This window comes from Neophocaena asiaeorientalis, unplaced genomic scaffold, assembly GCF_003031525.2.
Source record: "Neophocaena asiaeorientalis asiaeorientalis breed wild unplaced genomic scaffold, Neophocaena_asiaeorientalis_V1.1 scaffold123, whole genome shotgun sequence".
Taxonomy (NCBI): Eukaryota; Metazoa; Chordata; class Mammalia; order Artiodactyla; family Phocoenidae; genus Neophocaena; species Neophocaena asiaeorientalis.
The window spans coordinates 6,750,012-6,771,291 of NW_020173666.1; the positions used below are offsets into that span (position 1 = coordinate 6,750,012).

At 43.4% G+C, this 21,280-nt stretch overlaps 1 protein-coding gene across 2 annotated transcripts in view; it reads right to left on the bottom strand.

Moving 5' to 3' along the window:
• Positions 1–6: 6 nt before the first annotated feature.
• Positions 7–21,280, bottom strand: part of ZBTB2 (zinc finger and BTB domain containing 2) — a 22,153-nt gene continuing 879 nt past the window's right edge. For both annotated transcript variants that reach the window (XM_024747839.1, XM_024747840.1), the window contains exons 2-3: positions 7,897–8,081; positions 7–1,472 (exon numbers count right to left, since the gene is read on the bottom strand). In XM_024747839.1, coding sequence (XP_024603607.1) covers positions 101–1,472; positions 7,897–8,069 — 1,545 coding nt within the window. In that variant the 5' untranslated portion in view covers positions 8,070–8,081 and the 3' untranslated portion in view covers positions 7–100. The remainder of the gene's footprint in view (positions 1,473–7,896; positions 8,082–21,280) is intronic.

A 21,280-nucleotide genomic window follows, 5' to 3' on the forward strand; every position in this document is an offset into this window, starting at 1 on the left:
TGTTTGTATCATGCCATGGAGAACAAGAGTTCTGACTTGGGGGAAGGGAAGGAAGATAGTCTTTGTAAAAATGACAGTTTTTTAAAAAGATAAGTAACATTCAGTCTAACAACACTGTTTCCTGCTCCTTTTTGATGGACGCTAACACTGGGCGGTCGGGCTCCGTCACTTCAGAGTCCCCACTGCCCAGGAGAATGGACCGCCCCTCGTCTAGGGCGAAAACGTCTGAGTTCTGGTTTTGGCATGAATGTTTAACAACCTCATTGGGAGTTGAGAACGTTTTGTCACACAGGTTGCATTTGTAGGGTTTGTTCGTCTGTACCAACATGTTGTCCATCTGACTGCCTTCCTCAAAGGTGCAGAGTTCCAGAGTCTGTTTGTCCACCATGGTGTACGTGTCGATGCTCTGGTTGAGGCACACGTGCCGGGCAGCCTGGTTGGCCCTGCAGAAGCTCTTGTCACAAGTGCTGCATTTGAAAGGCTTCCCGGTGTGTATGTACATGTGCTCCCTCCAGTGGCTCTTCTGGATGAACTTGCGACCGCAGATCGTGCACTCGTACTTGCGCCTCTTGACCTCCCTCTCCTGGTCCGCCTGCTCCAGGTTGTCAATGTCCGCGATGTCTGAGGGCGGCGGCGTCTCCGAGTGCGGCTGCCCATCGATTATGGGCGAGTCCGAGATGTGCCGCAGCTCGCTGTCGCTGATCATCCCCGCTTCAGGCACCTCCATGGCGTCTTTTCCTAGGTCCGCCGTGTTGCTGCAGAGAGACAGGGGCACGCGGCTCTCTCCGGGCTGGCTGGCTGTGAAGGGGACCCCCGTGTGAATCTGGAGGTGCTCCCGCAAACTGCTCCGGAGGGTGAAGCGCCGCCCACACAGGTGGCAGGCGTAGTACTTGGGGAAGCTTCCGTTCCTCTTCATGATGCTCGGCTTGACGTGGGCTATGGTGAGGGGCGCAGGCTGCTCGTCCGAGGAAGAGGCTTCCAGATTGGTCTCCTCCCCGGGGGGCGGGGGAGGAACAGGAGTGGAGACGAGGTCGGGCGACAGTGAGGTCTGCAGCGGGTCTGAGGGGGTCATGTGTGTCCGATTCACCTGGGTCAGGTTCGAGGGCAGCTGGGAGAGCTGGGAGGCCTCAGGCACCTGCTCCTGGCTCATCCTGGACGTCTGTGGCCGTGGCTCTCGGCCAAGTTTTTCCGGCGCTGAAGCAATCTTGGTGGCTTGTCTCAACTGATGATCTGCAATCTGAATGCCATACAAGGAAGACGCCAGCGGAAAAACCTGGTCAGGATGAGAGAAGGCTCCTTGACTGGCCAGGCTGGCCTCCTGGATCAGCGGGTAAGCGTGGAGAAACTTGATCCCCTGTTCTAACCGCACAGGGTCGATCAGCTGAGGTGCCATCTTCCCTGTGTACATCAGATGCAGGAGGTAGCTGAAGATGTCGGGCTGGATGTCAGTGGGTTTCAAACGGACACACTCACTGCAAGAAACAGGCAAAAAACAAGCCTGTGAGTGAACGTCAATTCATGACGCAAATGACAACATAAAGCCTGGGGGAAAAACCCGGTACTTATAAAGGCAAATGAAACAAGACCATCTCACGTATATCTTACTGTTCATTTCATGAACTAGAATACTGGAGCCTATATAATTTAACTCTAATCCTATTAAGAACAGAGGGAAATACAATAAAGATATTTTAAAGGACCGAGAAAGGAAAATTCATGTTAAACAAATGTGGTATCTTAACTCATAGACTCTTGAAGCAGTTTTTCTCCTAGTAATCTACGTAAAATTATATCATATATAAAAAACTTTGTGTTTTATGGAGAGGATCCATTGCTTTCTATCTGAGAGTGGCCTGTGGCCCAGTAGATGGTTAAGAACCACTGACCTGCAGATCTTTTAGCTAAATGTCTAGGACTCTGTATTGATCCAGGGCCATCCAGAGCTCAGCAGATCTTTCAAGGTAAGAGTCAAACAATATAACATGGAGGAGCTGGACTAGTGCCTAAGAGCAAGACAACAAAAGCGAGAAACAGGAAAACCTCATTTTACCCCCGCTCTGCAACCCTCTGCTCTCTCCAGCATGAGGATGGGGTGCTGTAGAGCTGGGAAGAGCAGGAACGGCAAACCACATTCTAGCTCGAATGGAGTCAGATCACTGCCCCAGCATTGCTAGATTGCATGAAAAGCAGCTCTGGGACAACTCAGTTCCTTAACAAATGTAATCATCCTCATCATTAGAACTGTAGCTGGGATTTTTAAAAAAAATTGTTTCTAATATTCTCCAGTTATCTTTAAAAGAATTAATTAATAATTATTTATTGGCTGCTTTGGGTCTTCATTGCTGCGCGTGAGCTTTCTCTAGTTGTGGAGCATGGGCTCTAGGTGCGTGAGCTTCAGTAGTTGCAGCACGTGGGCTCAACAGTTGTGGCTTGCAGGCTCTAGAGCGCAGGCTCAGTAGTTGTGGCGCACGGGCTTAGTTGCTCCGCGGCATGTGGGATCTTCCCGGACCTAGGATCGAACCTGTGTCCCCTGCATCGGCAGGCAGATTCTTAACCACTGCGTCACCAGGGATGTCCCTGCAGCTGGGATTTATAGGCATTTTCTCATTTAATTGCCATTAATTCTCATTTTACAGATAAGGAGTTAAGGTTCAAAGGGATTTATACCTTGCTCAATATCAGAGTTAGTAAGCAACGGAACTGGGATTTAAATGAGTCTTAACTCCTAAGCCAAAGCACCAAGATTCTTTGGAGCATTAAAACAACCCTGTGTAGTAGATGAGGCAGATCTGATTATTCCCATCTGACAGACATGGAAACTGAGGTCCCCCAAAGTTAAATGATTTATCTGAGGTAGCTAAAGCAGTTGTGGCAAAATTGATTTTATAACTTTTAGACTTTAGTGTTTGCATCATCCCAGAAACAGCATTCTGATTCAAGCAACAATAAAAAGGTCCCAAGAACTCTCCCTGGGCCCTTAGGGAAACTCTAATGCATCATTATAAATCAGTGAGATATATATCTACATATTATGAGGTATGTGTGCTATCACACACTGAGTGAATATATTCTATAGACAGTGCATTTTTTAAAAAAAATTTATTTATTTAATTAATTTATTTTTGGCTGTGTTGGGTCTTTGTTGCTGTGCACGGGCTTTTCTCTAGTTGCGGCGAGCGGGGGCTAACTCTTCGTTGTGGTGCGTGGGCTTCTCATTGCGGTGACTTCTCTTGTTGTGGAGTACGGGCTCTAGGCACCTGGGCTTCAGGAGTTGTAGCACGAGGGCTCAGTAGTTGTGGCTCATGGGCTGTAGAGCACAGGCTCAGTAGTTGTGGTGCACGGGCTTAGTTGCTCCACAGCACGCGGGATCTTCCCGGACCAGGGATCGAACCCGTGTCCCCTGCATTGGCAGGCGGATTCTTAACCACTGCGCCACCAGGGAAGCCCGACAGTGCATTTTTAAACTTTAAAGACACCTTCCTTGGATTCCTTTAGAATTTACAATCATTTTTGATTATACCACTTATTACTATTATGATTTACTATTACTATTAAGCTATTTATCTTATTAACAAATATTTTCCAATATGCTAAAATAGTATCGGTATATTCTGCTCTTCTAAATTTAATATTTTATTCTGTTAAAAAAAGGGGGGAAAGTGACTTTAATAGCAATTTGTGACAAAATAGATTTGGATAATTACTGCATCGCTATCAATGTGTGTATATTTCAACATGACGGCATACAAATAATCACGTGGAAAATGTTTGACTATAAAGTATGGAAGCCAAAGAATAAAGATCGAGCCCAAAAACCAGCACCCCTTTGAGTTTATGTCACTCTGTTTTTAAAAAAGACACACAGATCATTCTTGTCTTTATTGGGTGGGCCTCCCTTTAAGCACAAGGTAAGTGCCAACAATATTATGTGAATACTAGAACATATTTAGATGCTTTAGGGAAATTCAATATTCAAAATAAAGCTGCAGGGATTAGGTGTGGTGAAGGATACTTTCATAATATAAGCAATCAACTCCAGATTGAAGACTTAACTACTGGGGATCTTTCCAGGGCCAGGCAAAGGCCTAATGAACCGGAAAGCCACAGGCCTTCAGAGATGCAAATCACCCCCAGGAGACCGTAGGGCACCTTTTGTTCTGTGGGTAGGAATGCTCCTCCGGGCAGGAGGAGGGGAGAGTGAGCCCCGCTGCCCCCAGGGCAGAGAAGAGGGAAGGGCAGAAATCCAAAGCAGGGCTATATTTTTCAGCATCCATGAGAGGTAAACACAAAGCAGGGCCCCTTTCTAGAAAAACTCTGTTGTAAGTTTTATAATGTCCCCGTATTTGTTATTGTATAGGTTGTCCTCTGTCTACCGACTGTGAATGGAGGTGACTGGACAGTAAATCTCTCAAATTTTAAAGAACTTCATACAGTTTCTGATGGCAAAGAAGGGATGGGGCTCGGGAGGCCCCGTCCACACTTCAGCCAGGCTTAGAGGGAGAAGGAAGGACTCCAGGGGCCGCAGAGCTAGTGAGGAGCCCCCAGGGAGAGGAAAGGGCGTGTCCCTGGGGTTTACTGCAAGTGCCCAGGGCTCTGGGAGGTTTCCAGATGCCAATTTATCCTGATTTGTTCACATTTTTTTCTTTTCTTAAAGCAGAAGCACATAGACACACTCAAGACACTTCAGAAGTTATTTTAAAAAGCTCCTTAGGGTTTCCCTAGTGGCGCAGTGGTTGGGAGTCCACCTGCTAATGCAGGGGACACGGGTTCAAGCCCTGGTCCGGGAGGGTCTCGCATGCCGCGGAACAACTGGGCCCGGAGCCACAACTACTGAGCGTGCGCTCTAGAGCCCGTGAGGCTGGAGCCCGTGTTCCGCAGCTACTGAGCGTGCGCTCTAGAGCCCGTGAGCCTGGAGCCCGTGCTCCACAACTACTGAGCGTGCGCTCTAGAGCCCGTGAGGCTGGAGCCCGTGTTCCGCAGCGGGAGAGGCTACCGCGATGAGAGGCCTGCACACTGCAGCGAGGAGTGGCCACCTGCTCGCCGCAACTGGAGAGAGCCCCGGGCGCAGTAACAAAGACCCAACGCAGCCCAAAAAAAAAAAAAAAGTTAGCAACCAATTAAAAAAAACCCAAAACACTCCTTATGTTACGTTCCAGCCATTGCTGTCCTTGACGGCTCTCCCTCCCAGTCAGCCAGACCTCCTGTCGATTCGCTCAAGCTTGCTCTGGGCCACTCTGGTCATTTGCAAGTGCTCTGGGAAGGACACAGCTCTCTACAATATGCTTACACCTAAGTGGTTTAATTTGCAGATGTCTGTTTGACGTAACACTTTTATGGAGGAAAAATATAGTTTTAGCACAGCTACAAGCCCTTCCTGTAAACTTTCACAGTCATTTACATTTTCAATCTTTCCTTCACTAGACCCTTCAAGTAAAAGTTGGGCTTAAAGAACTTTGAAAGTAAAGATTTTAAAATAACGTTAGATGTTGTCAGAGGTTGTACTTAGCAAGGCCTGTCTCTGTTTTATTTTTGAGAGCTCCAAGTCTGCAGTGCTACAGGATTTAAAACTTTCACTTAGAGAGTGTCCATAAGACAGAGACATCTAGTGGTAACTGCAGACATAAAACACTCTTCTTCAGTGTGAAAAAACTGTATTCTTGGTCTATCTCTACAGTAGCCAGCAGTTAAAAGCATGGCTGTGGTCTTCCCGCAGTATTCTCCTCTCACCAGAGGTGGTCAAGGCCTCAGGCAGCCCAAATGGCACGTGCCAGCCCTGGGGCAATAACACACTGTTGCTGAAACTTGGGGCTCCTCTCTGCACCAACATCACATTCCTTTGTTAGAAAGGTATTCGCTTACTGTTCTACACTTAAGTTTCCTGCATCTATTTAAAACTCATTACATTATATTCTTTTATTCCTCAAAATGAAAACCTGTCCCTTTGCAAGACAATTTAATTCACTGCGTAGAGACTTCCAGTGCCTATTAGCTGTGATGTCTCTGACAATGAAGGAGACAGAAGCATCCTTAGTGTCCCAAGATAAAGCAAGCTCCGCCTGCCATTAATCCTACTAATCCCCCATTCTGCTCCTCTAGACATTTATCAAGTGTCTATTATGTACAAATCCCCGAACTATTGGCTGCAAATGTTCAAAAACATTTGTAAAACCCAGTCTTTGCCCTCAAGCATCTTACAAATGATGAGGGGCGGTAAGTAAGTACGCAAATAACAACAACAAAGGGAAAATATGTTGCTCTTACAAAATGGCATAAATAAAGTGCTATTGAGAGAGGAAGAGACTGCTTTTGATCATTTCGGCTCACTTGACTGTTGCGGGGGCGGAGGTCACGGAAGAGGTGATGTGTAAACTAGAACTCAGGGAGTGGGCAGAAGGCCAGCAAAGCGTGGTCCAGGTGGGCGTGCGGTCGGGAGACAGGCTGGAAGGAGGTCAGGCTTCATGCCTGCAGGGCCTTGAAAGACAGAATGAGGAATCTGTGTGCTATTTTGATGTGTGATGGGTGTCCTCCTGGTTTCCAATCAAAGGAGTAACACAATCTGGTAGGTTTCAGATCAAAGGCACACTCCAATCAAAGCAATGCTTAGGAATATTAATCTGACAGTAATGTGGAAAATGATTAGGAAATAGAAGTGAGAAGGGAAGGAAAGAACTAATGTGAGAGGTAATTATGAAGAAAACATGATTTGGGCACCGACAGGATACGATTTTAGAGAGATTTTTAGTATGGCTTACTTGAAGATAAAAAAATAGGGAAGTCAGAAGGGACTTCAGGGAAGACTTAATTCAGTTTTAGGCATGCAAAATGAGATAAAAGAGGATATTCAATTCTAGATGTCCAGCAGGCAGCCTGTGGCCTTGGGAAATAGAGTTCTGGAGACAGAGAAAGATCAAGCCCAGAGCTGTCAACGGGTTTCCAGCAGAGGCAAGACCCAGGAAAAGATGAGCGCCCATCAGGAGAGGCAGAGAGAAAGCAGCGTGGAGACCCCACTCACCAAAACTGCAGGAGGCGCCTGTGGAGAAGGCAGAAAAACAAGGGGGATTCAGAGTCATCAAAATGCAGGTGACAGCCCTTCAGAAGGAAGAAAACAGTCGCAAAGGCTGCAGAGGTCAGGGACGACAGAGACTGGGAAGAGGCAGTGATTCTGATGAAGAGGCAACCTTGGAAAAATGATGCCAGTGGAGCAATGGGTGGAAACCACAGTGCCAACGGAGAGGAAGAGTGTGGGATGAGGAGAGAAGCGAGGCCATCGGTCATCCTTTGTAGAACTTTCACAGTGAAACAAAGGAAAAGCAGCACCATCACGCAGGTAGACAGCCATGTCATGGAAGGGCTGAGCCTTCACAGGCTTGGGGATGGCAATGGGGGTACAAGTATAAAATGGAAAGTACAGAATGAAAACTACAGGGTAGGATCTGGGAGCATAAGGGCAGGAGGAAGATTGTTTTCCTTAGACAACCAGGGGCCCTTTTCCCCAAGACAGAGAGATGGGAAGAAAAAAAACTGTGCAAAGATAAGGAGACTGAGACATTTTAAGAGAGAAAAGAAGGAAATTGTGGGAATTCAGGCCGCCAAGCTTCTCATTAGGAGACAAGGATAAATACTCAAGGCCTGGGGGAGAGCCGGGACGGGGCCGGAGGAGTGAGAGGAAGCTGCCTTCGTAGTGGACCCGACCCTACCGATCCTGACTGTGTAGGTGACCCCCAGCGTGGCTACTCGGAGGTGGAGGGGCTGCTCGGGGCAAGCGAGGTGATGAGGGACTGGAACCTGGGGAGAGGCGGCGAGACCGCGGTGGTGATGAGGGCGAAGCGCATGTTCACGGGAAAGAGGGCCACGGAAGTTCAGAGTCATTAGATTATTATCAACCACGTTAGTTACCTGGTCTGATGGACAAACAACATCTTAAAGTAATTGGAGAATGAAGCAAGAACTGATTTGTGTGCCTTGAAGTACACATCGCCGATGGCAACCGTGCAGTCACACAGGAAACCAAACTCTCGCTGAGCGTTTAACTGTTGCAGAAGAATAAGTCCATGGTTGGCCAAATCCATTTTTTAAAAAATCTGCAAAGCAAACAATTTTGTTTTAAGAAAGATGATTCACAAATAAGTAGTGTCTTTATAGTCACCAACAGTAATGGTCACGGCTAATATGTCAGGCACTGCTAGAAACGTTACATAAATTCACTCAGTCTTCACAACAGCCCTGTGACGTAGTTCTGTTGTTACTCCCATTTTACAGATGATGAAATTTATGGTGAATTCGGGGACTGCGTGCTTTGCCCAAGTTTATACAGATGGTAAGTGGAGGAACCAGGAAATGGGCCTGAGCAGTCAGCCCGCCAGACAGCAAACATTCCTGGATCTTTTGTCTTTGAGTTTAAGATTCCAAACGCAAATTCTAATGATCCATCAGAAGTTGTCCAACCTTCCAGAGAGAGAAGTAAATTAAGGTGCTGGGGTGTGGCCACAGCAGGGTAGGGCCAAGATCTCACCAAGTCTGGACAATCCTCCAGCTCCTGCCGTGTGGACAGGGCTGCAGCCGGCCGGGCTATAATAACCCCACATGGTTACTCCTCAAGGGTAAGGGCTCAGGAATGGTCCTCTTCTCCATCTTTTGTGGAGGAGGAAATGGGCTTCGAGAGGTGCAAGTAGTTAGCCTGGTCCATCTGGCCAGAAGGTGGGGGGAGTCAAAATTTAAATCTGAATGTTCTGACTCCAAGGTTCTAACCTCTTTAATTCCTCATACTTCACTCCAGCAAACCACATGGCCTCAATCTATTTGTAGTAGGGGAACTGCCTCTGGGGGAGCCGGTGTATCAAATCCTGATGTGTTCCTTCCCACAGGCAAACAGCATTTATAAAAGCCCAGCACACAAATATCAACATTATATTCAACAGTGTACTTAATGGGGAGAAAGAGCGAATGCTTTCTCCTTAAGACTGAGAACAACGCAAGGATGTCCATTCTCACTATTCAATATAGTACTGGATATTCTAGTTAGAGCAATAAAGCAAGAAAGGAAATAAAAGGCATACTGACAGGAAAGGAAGAAATAAAACTGTCCCTATTTGCGGATGACATGACTTTTATATACACAGAAAATCCCAAGGTATCTACAAAACCTCCTGGAATTATTAAATGACTTTGGCCATGCCACAGGATACAAGACAAACATATAAAAACCAATTGTAGGGCTTCCATGGTGGTGCAGTGGTTAAGACTCCACCTGCCAACGCAGGGGACACAGGTTCGACCCCTGGTCCGGGAAGATCCCACATGCCGCGCAGCAGCAAAGACCCAATGCAGCCAAAAACAAACAAACAAACCCAATCGTAATTCTATATACTAACACTGAACACGTGGATACTGAAATTAGAAATATATCATTTATAATCATACAAAAAATGAAATACATAGATGTAAATCTAACAAAACACGTATAGGATTTGTATACTGAAAACTACAAAATGCTGGTGAAAGAAATCAAAGAAGATCTAAATAAATGAAGAGACATCCTGTATTTATGTTTAGGAACACATAATATAAATCAATTTTTTCTAAATTGATATATGGGTTTGATATAATTCTTTTCAAAATCCCAGCAAGATTTTCTTTGTAGATACAGACGAGAATATTCTAAAATGTTTATGCAAAGGCAAGGAAACTAGCATAGCTAAAACAGTTCTTAAAAAGAGTAATAAAGCGGGAGGAATCAGTCTATCCAATTTCGAGATGTATTATATAGCTACAGTATTCAAGGCTGTATGGTACTGACGGAGGGATAAACACACAGATCAATGGAACAGAATAGAGAAACCCACATAATTATGTACAGTAGATTTTTGACAAAGGCACAAAAATAATTCAGTGGAGAAAGAACAGTTTTCAACAAATGGTGCTGGATCAACTGGACTTCCATAGACAAAAAAAAAAAAAAAAAAGGAAAAGGAAAAGGAAAAAAGAAAAGAAAAAGAACTTTGATCTCTAAGTCTCATATCTTACATAAAAATTAACTCAAAATGCATCACAGACTTAAATGTAGAACACCAAAACTATAATTTTTGGGGAAAAAAAATGGGATAAAATCTTAGAGAATCTAGGATTCATCCAAAGTACAAACCATAAAAGGAGAAATTGATAAATTGTACTTCATAAAAAATAAAAACTTTTGTTCTGAGGAAGACCCTGGTAAGAGGATGAAAAGACAAGCTAAAAAGTAGGAGAAAAAAATGTGATAAAGGACTAGTATCTAGAATATATAAAGAATTCTCAAAAGTCAACAGTACAAAAACAATCGGATTAGAAACCTAATGGGCAAAATACTTGAAGTGAGGATATGCAGATGGCAAACAAACACATGAAAAGACAGTTCAATAGCCATTAGGGAAAAGCAGATTAAAACCACAGTGAGATTCACCACATGCCTAGCAGGGTGGTCAAATATAAAAGAACAACAATCAAGCTCTGGCAAGGATGCGGAGAAATGGACTGCTCGTGCCATTGCTGGTGGGAAGGTGAAACGGTGCAGCCGCTCTGGAAAAGTAAGCAGTTTCTTTAAAAATTAAATATGTAACTACCATACTACCCAGCAATTGCACACATGGACGTTTATCCCAGAGAAATGAAAACTTAGGTTCACACAAAAATCTGCACCTGTGTATCCACAGCAGCTTTACTCCTCAGTTAAAAACCAGAAGTGATCCAGATGCCCTTCGATGGCTGAACAGTTAAAACAATGTGGTATGCCCAAACCACAGGAAACTACTCAGCCTTAAGACGAAATGAACTACAGAAACAGGCAACAACCTGGGTGAATTATGTCCCCAAAGGTTACATACTGTATGATTCCATTTACATAACATTCTTGAAAATTACGGAAGTAGAGAACAGATTAGTGGTGGAGGGGCGAGGGGAGAGGAGGGCAATGATGCTTGGCTGTAGAAGGGCAACAGGAGGGCAATGATGCATTGGCATCATTGAAGGGCAACAGGAGGGAGCCCTGTGGTGACAGAAATGTTCTGCAGCTCAACGGTGTCAATGTCAATACCCTGGTTGTGATGGAGCAGAATTTTGCAAGATGTTTCCATTAGAGGAAACTGGGTAAAGGGCACATGAGATCTTTCTGTATTATTTCTTGTAAATCTACAGTTATCTCAAAATAAAAAGTTAAAAAAGGAAGGCCCATCACACATTAATTAATTAGATTAAAAATGGATAACCACGATGCTTAACTTCAGAATCGGGGAAGTGACTGTGGAGAAAGCATTACCAGTAAGCTTAAAAACAAATATAGAAACAGAAACACATCGATTCTTACTCAGCTGGTGCTCAACGCCTCACCCTCTTTCCTGTTCTAGCGTTAGGGTTAGGTTCTGGGGATGATCTGGCAGATACAGAAATTGACAAGTGTGCCCTAAAATAAATGAACAAAGTGGAATGATTCTTTAAGAGACTGATCTGGTCACCGAGCAAGACTCCAGAATGTCAAGTATCGTGTTTTCTACCAAGAGCTATATATCCAAGCATGAGAGGCAGGAGAGCCATCCCTGTTTGCAGGAGCTTGAGTGTGAAGAGACCTGGACTGTACTCTTGCTTGCAGGTGAACGTCAGTGGCGTGGATCGGCAACTTAGTTCCCCAGGGTTTTCTGCGTAGGTCAGAGAAGGCGAAAGCTTGAAGATCAGGAAGGAGAGACAGGGACATTGCCAGGTGGCAGAGTAACCGGGATGACTAAGAAACATCGCTCTCATCTGACCTCCACCAGGATATAACTTTAGAAACTTGCCTTCAAGGCTGTTCTCTGAAAAGCGCCAGAACACTTCCTTTCCCATCTTACTAACTTGCCTTTCTCTACAAAAAGTATAATACCTATATGTCATTCATTTACTTTCACACTGACTTGAGCTATTTGAGGTTTTGCTAACCACATTTTACAAATGAGGAATCAGGCTTAGGGAAGTCAGGTAGCTTGCCCAAGATTATAGAATACCTAAGAACAAGAAGTAGGGTTTAAACTGGGGTTCATTTGATTTTTTGGAACACACTACATACAAGTATGTCTGTTTAAAATTAATAGGGGATTTTTTTATGGCTACTTTAAAGTGTATATACTTGTTATAAGAGATTCAAATATTATGGACACACAATAGTGTCCATCCACCCCACCCATTTCCCCACACTCTGGCCAACACTGGGTATTATCACTTTTTAAAGAATCTTTGCCAATATCACTTTTTACCTTCTATGGATTTAATGATGAGCTGAAGTATATTTTTATGTCCTCTTGCTTCTCTTCATGAGCTTTGCCCATTTTCTATCAGGTTATTTGTTCTTTTTTCTTATCTGTAAAACCCTTTGTATATAAAGAAAGCGAGCTCTTTGTCACATATGTTGCTAATATTTTTCTCTCTTATGTTTTAGAGAGATTTTTGACATATAAAATTTTCATCAAATTTATCAACATTTTATAGGACGATTTTGAGGTTTGGGATTTTTACATGAATGGATATATATCATCTCTTCGATTTAGCAAAATGTATGGCTCCCCCCTTGTTCCAAAACGGACTAGCGTAAGTATCTTATTCAGATCATAAGAATAAAACTATGATAAAACTGCAAAATGTTTATTTATTTATTTATTTATTTATTGCGTAAAATGTTTATTTTTAAAGAGGGTCTACTAGTTATTTTAGGATCTCAATTTAGGGGCATCTAGAATAGGAAATGAACTGAATGTGTCTTTCAAATACAGAAGGCAGAACACATGTCCGGAGTCTCTGAAAAGTGGAAAAACCAAATGAAAGGAGAAACAAAGAAGATGTGTCATATGTTCATATTTCACATGGGGGGAAAATCCCATACAGATCAATTTTTTAAAATCTTCTTTACTCTAGAGACCAAAAAAGCCTTTCTCAGTGGGAAAAAGAAAAACAACCCCCTAGATTGTCACATATATAAATGAACCTGAGAAAATGGGGTAAGAGGGTAGAGGGAGGAGAGGGTACCGGGCTTGGAGCATCTCAGGGAGCTCCTGCCCCACCCCCATCCAGCTGACAGTACCGCCCTTTCACCGATCTTCTCTCCTTATCTCGGCACCCTTCATGGGCTGGCTCTGCTCCAGGCTACCCTCACTTGAGGAAATGGACATCTGCTCTTCCCACCGCCATCGACTGCTCACCCAACTATATTGCTGCTGCCCGCGAGCACTGAAACGGCCCTGCACCGCCCATCAAAGTCACTGATGGCCTCTTGCTCCCCAGCCCAATGGAAGGGTAGCTTATTCGACCTGTCTGCCGCATTTAATACCCTTCTTCCTGCTCCATAAATATTCGGGCCCTGCTTCCAGGCCGCCGCACTTTGGTTTTCATCTCACCTCTGGCTATTCTATTTTAATCCCCATCAAGATTCCTCTTTTGCTCCTCTGCTTTTGGTCCACAGCCCACTTCTCACTCTGCAGACTCTCTGTGGTGATCTGGTCCACTCCCACTTGGCTGCCCCAAAGGAACCTTAAATTCAGTCCAGGCAAAACAACTCAGATCCCAAAGGGACAATAAAAGCGATAGCCACAAACCTGTTCCATCTGTATCCCCAGCTCAGTGCATGGCTCCATCATCTACCCCTCGACCAAGCCAGGAACCCTGACTCCCCTTTCAGGCCTCTACCTCTCACTCCCCATATGCCACCCATGTGCCACCAATTTAAACTCTTTATCCCACCCCACGCCTTAACTCTACCTCCCTACTCATCTCCCCGTTTCCAGCTCTAGCCTCTCCAACCTATCCGTATGGAACAGCTAGAACCATCTTTTCAAGGGCAAATCTGATGTTACCATCCTGCTGAAAATCCTCCTCTTGTTTCCCCACTGCCTTCAGGATGAATCCCAGATTCCTCAACATGGCTTACAGGTGACCTCACCGCTGCTCACTCTGCATTCCATGCTCTAGTGCTAATCTAAACTATTGGTTTCCAGACTTCTGGGCTGCCAAGACCTACTAAAAACAAACCAAGCAACCTTGAAACTGGGGGTCCAACAGAGTGTGCTCCCTCTTTATTTTGAAAGAAAAGACATAAAATATTTACGTACCTGCTAGGAATGGAGGGCTTTTCAACATAAAAAGGTAGGCAGGACATAACTTCAGAATATACTTCTAGAGGAAGTACAGTGGCACTATATCCAACATATGGAAAAAAGGTTTTTCTAATGCAAAAAAAATTACAACATAAAGTTTTACTTTATGACATTAAGTTGTGCCTAATTGTTTTCTTGATACAAGACTGTCCGTTTGGTGGTCTTTACCAAGTGATCAACAAGTGTCCCATTGTTCTGAAGTCCAGGTATGATCACAAATCCAGTTTTATCTGAGTATGTTGACGATAACAAAGACAGAATGATGTATTTCACTCACTTGGGAAATTCTGCGTGAACAGATAAACTGCAGTTTTCTTTGCCCAGAAAATGTCCTGAATGCCCAGGCCATTCTTGGGCTCCTAACAGAACATAACACTGACTGCTCAGGGGCCTCCCTCTCAAAGCTGAGCAGCTCAGCAACCTGATTTCTACTCACATGGTCAGGAGACGAGGCCTGTTTGAACTGGGCCTTGGAACTTCTGTGCAGGACCTTTGAATGTGCCACTTGCAGAGGGACCACCACTGACCGCCTGCCCCTCCCCCCCAGCTCTACTTGTCCTTTGCAAAATTCCCCTGACCTTCAAGACTGGAGGGTCTTCTTACCTCCAGAGCCTCTGTGAACCTGCCTGATGCTTCTGGAGAGCCAGCATTGAGTGCTACTTATCATCTATTACTTTATCCCATGTGCCTAAGCATACTGTCTGAGGTTCAATATTTGTTAAATAAATTAAAAACTACATGTTTAGAGAGGAGAAGAGCGTTGAGTTCCGATCATCGGTTGGCCCCTGACTAGCTGGGTGATTTGGGGGTAAAAGTTCAGTTTCTGTTTTTCCTAGATTAACTCCAAAATTCTCATCAATTTAATGTGTGCTCTATTTTGGAACAATTTTTCAATTTTAAAATGTCACCTCGTGTTTCTTCATGCTAATAATTATGTTCTTAATAGTGCTTTATAGTTTATAATAACCCTTCACACACATCATTTAATCCTGGTCAATACCATGGTATATTGTCTTTTACTATTTGTTTCATTATTCATTATAATAATAACCACAGCATTAATAACAAATGACCACGTATGTGTCAAGGATTAATTAGCCTTTTTCCAGAAGAAATTTAGACTTAGGGAAGTTAAGTAACTTGCCCACATGCAGAGCCAGCTCTTAAGAAGCAGATCTGGGAAGTGGTCACGCACATGATGAGAGCTTCCTAAGGTGCCAGGGGCAGTGGATACAAGTGTGCAGAATACACGGAGTTCAAGGGTATAATCAAGTAAGCGCACAGATTTCTAATAGCCAACTCTGATAGGAACTATCAAAGAAAAATATAAGGAACTATGAGGTCACAAAACTAGGGTCTAATTTGGGGATTGTGGGTCAAGGAAGGTGTTTGTGAAGAAATACAAGTTAAGGAGATATTTAAAGAACGAGAAGAGTTAACTGGACAAAGGTAGAGTATTCCAGGCCGAGGGATCGGCATTTGCAAAGGCCTTAAGACAGGAGGGAACAAGATGCAACTGAGGAACTAAAAGAAGGTCAATGTGGCTGAAGGGCAAAGAGCCAGAGACGAATGAGGCAGGTGAAGCCGAAGACTCAGGATTCTGGTTAAGGATTCTGGTCCATATCTTAAGAGCAGTGAGGAGCTCCCAAAGGGGATTTGAAGAAAGGTGACGTGACCAGATGTGTACGATATAAATACCATTCTGAGCTGATCTGCATGATCAGATGGCTGCAGCCGAAGGGCCAACCAAACAGGGGATGGTGGCAAAGAGGTGGGCAAGGGGAGGCCTGTTAGAAGTGGTTGGGAGGGGAGGTCTTCCAGTGGTCTAGAAGAGAGATGACAGATCGGGTGGTGGCGATGAAGATGGGAGGGAGATGGACAGAACTTGAAAAACAGAAGATAAAAAAATCAGCAGAACTGGTTGTTGGTGGATTCAATGGAGGAGGGTGGGGGAGACTAAGGTGTCCTAGGTGATCCCCAGATTTCTAACTTGTGTAACTGGATAGAGCATGGGGCTCCCCCCAGTGGTGGGAGCACAGGCAAAATCCCAGTTTTGTGGGGGAAGATCATGAGGTTAGGTCCAGACATGTTGGGATTGAGATGCTTTTGAGACATGCCAGGTAGGGATGTAGGGTACTTGTCGGTCAGTAATGTTGGTCTGGAACTCCGAAGTCTCGTGTCTGTAATTTATGTCAGAGAGTCTTTGGAGAAGCCAGGTGTGTCTGACTCTGTAAGTCACATCCTTAAATCATTACATGATGGTTCAAAGAGGTTAAAACTGTAAACTAGCAGGGGTCCACTGAACCCTGGTCTTCTGGGTGTAAATTTCACACTCCTTCCAGGACACTACTTTGCTCTACAGGTCATTCCTAAAAGTTCTTACCAGTCGTAGTCACAGAGGGCCAACAGCCTGACATAAAACTGAAGACCTATATAAAGCCCCCACCCATTCAACACTATAAATGGAACGTTAAAAAAAAAAAATCATTTGTCTTTCCTAAATCAGAATAGTGAGCAGAGAGGAACTGAAGACAAGTAGAGATAAAGAGGGGAGTCAATTGTTAAAAGTGAGATTTCACAGAATGCCTTCTTATGTACGTATAGGTGTACAAAGTGGCTTTTTTCTTAAGCAAATTCAGAGACTGTAAGACGTAACATGTGGAAATAAACTAAAAACACTTTCCAAAGCCAAATACAAATAATCATTTATATTATTTAATGCTTTGGGTTTTGCCTTCACCACTGTATCACTCTGAAAATGGGCTACTACCTGGATGTCGAGTGCTGTCAGCTGCCATCACACAGCACACGGTGGGCTGATCCTTAAGTAAATGACTCATCTTCTGGGGGAACAGCTGAATGGGATGTATGTAATCACATTATATTTTGACAACCCAAGTTCCTCCTTCATTTTTGGTATAAGAACAGGAGACCAAAACAGCTTTTGGGAATTGATGATTCACTTTTTAAAGATAATAGCCCTTCTAAGATACTAAATACCACTTAGATTACCCACTTCAAGGGCACTAAAAGGGTCCTCTGGAGTCCTTGATTTTATTTAAGTGAAGCATAAATGACTATTGTAATGCACAGGACACCTCAGTAATAGAAAAAGCACTACCCACAAGTAAGACTGATTCTTTCAAGTAGTAGTTTAGACCACTTACCAGGAGGAAAAAACTGCCTTTTCAATTAGTATTATTAATAATTAATATTTGAGGGCCTATAAAGTAAACTTGAATGAGGCTGGTTGTTTGAATTTTAATATATTTTAAAACCGTATTTCGAGGCTAGGAAATGTCTTTAGTTGTGATGATAGGTTGACATATGTTTCTTAACATTTCTTTAGTCAATCCTCCCCATAGTAATTAGGAAAAGGAGGGACATACACTTACCACTGGCACTTATTCTGACTTTGGAAAGCATTGCATTTGTAAAAGATTTCTTTTTAATTGTATTTTGCTTAAGTTAACATTAAAATTAGTTTTTAATTTCTGAGTATAAGTTGAGGTCAGAAGGAGGGAATTCAGGGATAGTTCAGATGTCAAGGAGAAGCAGGTCAGAGATTTATGGCTAAAAAGAGTTGATATTTAAGTGATAACTTGAAAGGTATTATGCTACAACCAACTTTAAGGAAACTTAGATGTGGATGTGACCACAGAGCAAAATTTAAAACCGAATCTAATTTGCTTCTAATAACCCTCCAAAGTAGAGATTGCCTTCCTTTTTCATATGTTGTATGATGATTAGTAAAATTAATTTGAAGAAAACATAATCACCTCTAGGTGTAGCTCCATGTATGCCAGAGAGGAGCTCCAAATATATTTTAACTCAAAGACTTAACTGACTAATTCATTTCAATATTTTATTCCAGGGTTCTCAAACTTTTTGGTATTAGGACCCCTTCACACTCTTTACAATTACTGATGATATCAAGAGCTTTTGTTTATATGGAATATAACTATTGATATTTATATTAGAAATTAAAACTGAGAAATTTAAAAACATTTATTAGTTCAATTAGACATAGCAATAATAAGCCCGTTGCATGTTAATATAAATAACACATTTTTGTGAAAAAAAATTATATCTTCCAAAACAACAAAAAAATAGTGAAGTGGCATCTTTTTATATTTTTACAAATCTCTTTGATAGAAGACAACTGGATTCTGCATTCACCCTGCTTCTCCATTTACTCTGCTGTGACGTCTGTTTTGGTTGAGTATTAAAGAAAATCTAGTCTCACTCACACACGCAGTTAAAAAAAAACAGAAAGCATTTAAGTAGACTTTTCAGGTAATTGTGATTATTCTTCTTTGATATTACACCAAAACTTGACAAGTGGTAGTTTCTTAAAGGTTAGTTGTGTGATCTAAAAGTTTTACACATCAATGAATGAAATTTACCTGCTCTATTACAGTAAAATTCATTGCTGCCTCTTACACTTTGAATGGATTGTTTACCCATTCATGACTTTTAACACTGCCTATTGGTTATTTGGAAAATGTCAGTTCATTGAGTTATGCAGATCTCCCCAATGTTGGCACATTTGGTCAACAGTGAAAAAGGCCAGTAACATCTTAGTATCATTAGGAAAATAGCTTTGACCTTATGGAACCCTGAAAGGGTCCTGGGGATTCACAAGGGACCGTAGACCACACTTAGACAATCCCTGTTCAGAATCACTCTGCGGACATGGAGAATCTAAATGACTAGGTGGGGCATAGAACATGTGTACGCTTTGAAATTGTTCTCACATTATTTTGAAGCTCACCCTTGCTTCATGCAGAACTTAGGGATGCACAATATTTAAAGAAACTGTACACGAAAGCCTCTTGTAAAGTAAAAGATTTGTTTGATAAGTACTTAACCAGATACAGTGAAGTGTTTTACAAATTCCTATCTTTGCATACGGAGCTTTCTTGATGTGAGAATGTCACGTGATGCAAACCTCAATGCATGTGAGCTGGGGATTCTGCATTTGAGCATAAATACGAGCCTCAAACTTGCCTAAAGTCTTCACTGTCTTGGCCAGCCAACTCCTTGTAAGTGTTCTTTCTGTGGCTACTGACTGCATCAAGGGCATACCAGCACTGTAAAACACAACCGTATTTACTATGGATTCAAAGAAATATTTAATTATTTAAGTTTAATTTGTTAATAAAAATTACAACCTACTTGAGCATAAAAAAGGTTTAGAAGTATTCTTGACCTAATGCCTAGAATGTTAAATTTCTTTTTCTTCAGGGGAAAAAAAATTCTCAATTCCCTTTTTGGTTTTCAGGGTCATGCCTTGTGACCCAAAGATCATAAGGAAGTAGGAAAAGTGACCAATGCCCTTTTGTCAGGTGGATTTTGAAATTTATGGTAAAGTCTCCGGCTGACCAGCAGTTCCTCCCTTACTGTGATGGCCTGGCGCTACACTACTTGCCCAGTCTCAAAAGTTACTTCACAGAAAGGTGAGTGGGTCTAGGGATGAAGCAACAAGCCACAGGTAAGAAATGGTAGGAGAGTCTCCCAACTCCAAAGAAGCTGATCCCAAGCCAACGCCATAGGTCAGCCTTAGACATCTCCTTCACTTCCCACCTCTATGCTGGTGATTCTCAGGCTGGGGAAAAAGCATATCCCCTTACACAGGGACATGTATCTTCTTGGAGGAACTGGGGTAAATGCAATTTTATATAATTTAATATAATTTTTATATCACAAAAGTGCAGATTTTGGAGGACACTGCAAAGTTCATATTAACCATTAAGATAAAAAAGAAACTGTCATAGCTTTTATTCTATGACCTAATACATCTAGTGTTTATTCTCTGCTGCTGGTGTATTCCACTGGAAGAGTTGGCGGAGCACCGGTTATTTACGTCCTCTCTGAAGAGAAGCTTTGAAACTGGCAAGTAAGCGGCTGGACTGTACAGCAAAGCTTTAGGGGCGGTTTATCTGCCATCCTGTAACAGGGTTCCTCCACTGTTGACTATCTGTGGCACCGATACCATTGGTATGCCACTTCTTGTACTTTGAGATCTGGTGATGGTTTCAACACAGGTCAAGTCTTTGGCTAGAAAATAAACTTATACAAACCACACATTTATTAAGTGAGAAACGCTCAGTTTACAGGAATGTATTATTAGTCGTAAACTTCCTTCTTCAAAATTACTTTTAACAGTTTGAAAATGCCCTGGACACATACCAAGATCACTTAGAATGCAAAATAAAAATTTCCTTTAACAATTAATTTTGGCTTGTAATAAATCAGAGAAATTAGGGTTTAAAATGTCTTAGTTCTGATTTCCTAATAAAATCTCAGGCCCCTCAGACTAAAATGCTCGTGATATTTATACCCTGCTCCAGTGATCCATTAGGGGTCAACATAGAGGGTCGGTCCTGGGAAGGGCTGGGTTTAAGGAAACCCAGAGCACCTTGGAATTCTGCTTGAGCCCGTGATTCCGATCTTTTTAATGCTTTATTTTACTAAAACAATAACCTATGAAAATGAATAGACCTGAGACTCACACGCCAAGGGGGCCCATTGTATGATGAAGAGCTAAGGAACACCGCAAACTGGGGGCGGGGCAACGAGCCTAGGTTATTTCCCTACGGCATAATTAGGAGTTCAGCAGTTGAAGTTCTCGCAGTAAATGGCGTAGCAATAACTAACTACATTTTCACTCTGCCCAACCACTTTCTTGCCCGCTCTGCTACCCCTGCTTTCTTTACTGCCCTCTTAATTCACTACCAGCTAAAAGGAACAAAAACCTCGCTTCCTAAGCACCTTTTGCATCACCATGTCTCTTTGCAGCCTTGTTTAAAGATGAATGGTGTGGGGGTTTCGCTACACCGAGAAAACGATTCCGGCCCCGGGAAGCAGCCTCCGCGCCCCAACCTCCCCTCCGCGGAGCCCTACACGGGTGTGAAGGCCGCATCGGCCGGGAGCGCGGCTCGGAGGCCGGCCCCAAGGCCAAGCAGCCAGCAACCACAGCGCAGCTCTGGGCTAGCCTCGGCCTTACCGGAGGCGTAGATCGCCCGTGGAGCGGAAGCTGGAAGCCGCCGCTCAGCGCGCCCACCCCCGCGGCACGGGCGTGGGCCAGCGTTTCCCCCCACCCCCTGCCATAAAGCGGCTCAACGGCCGCC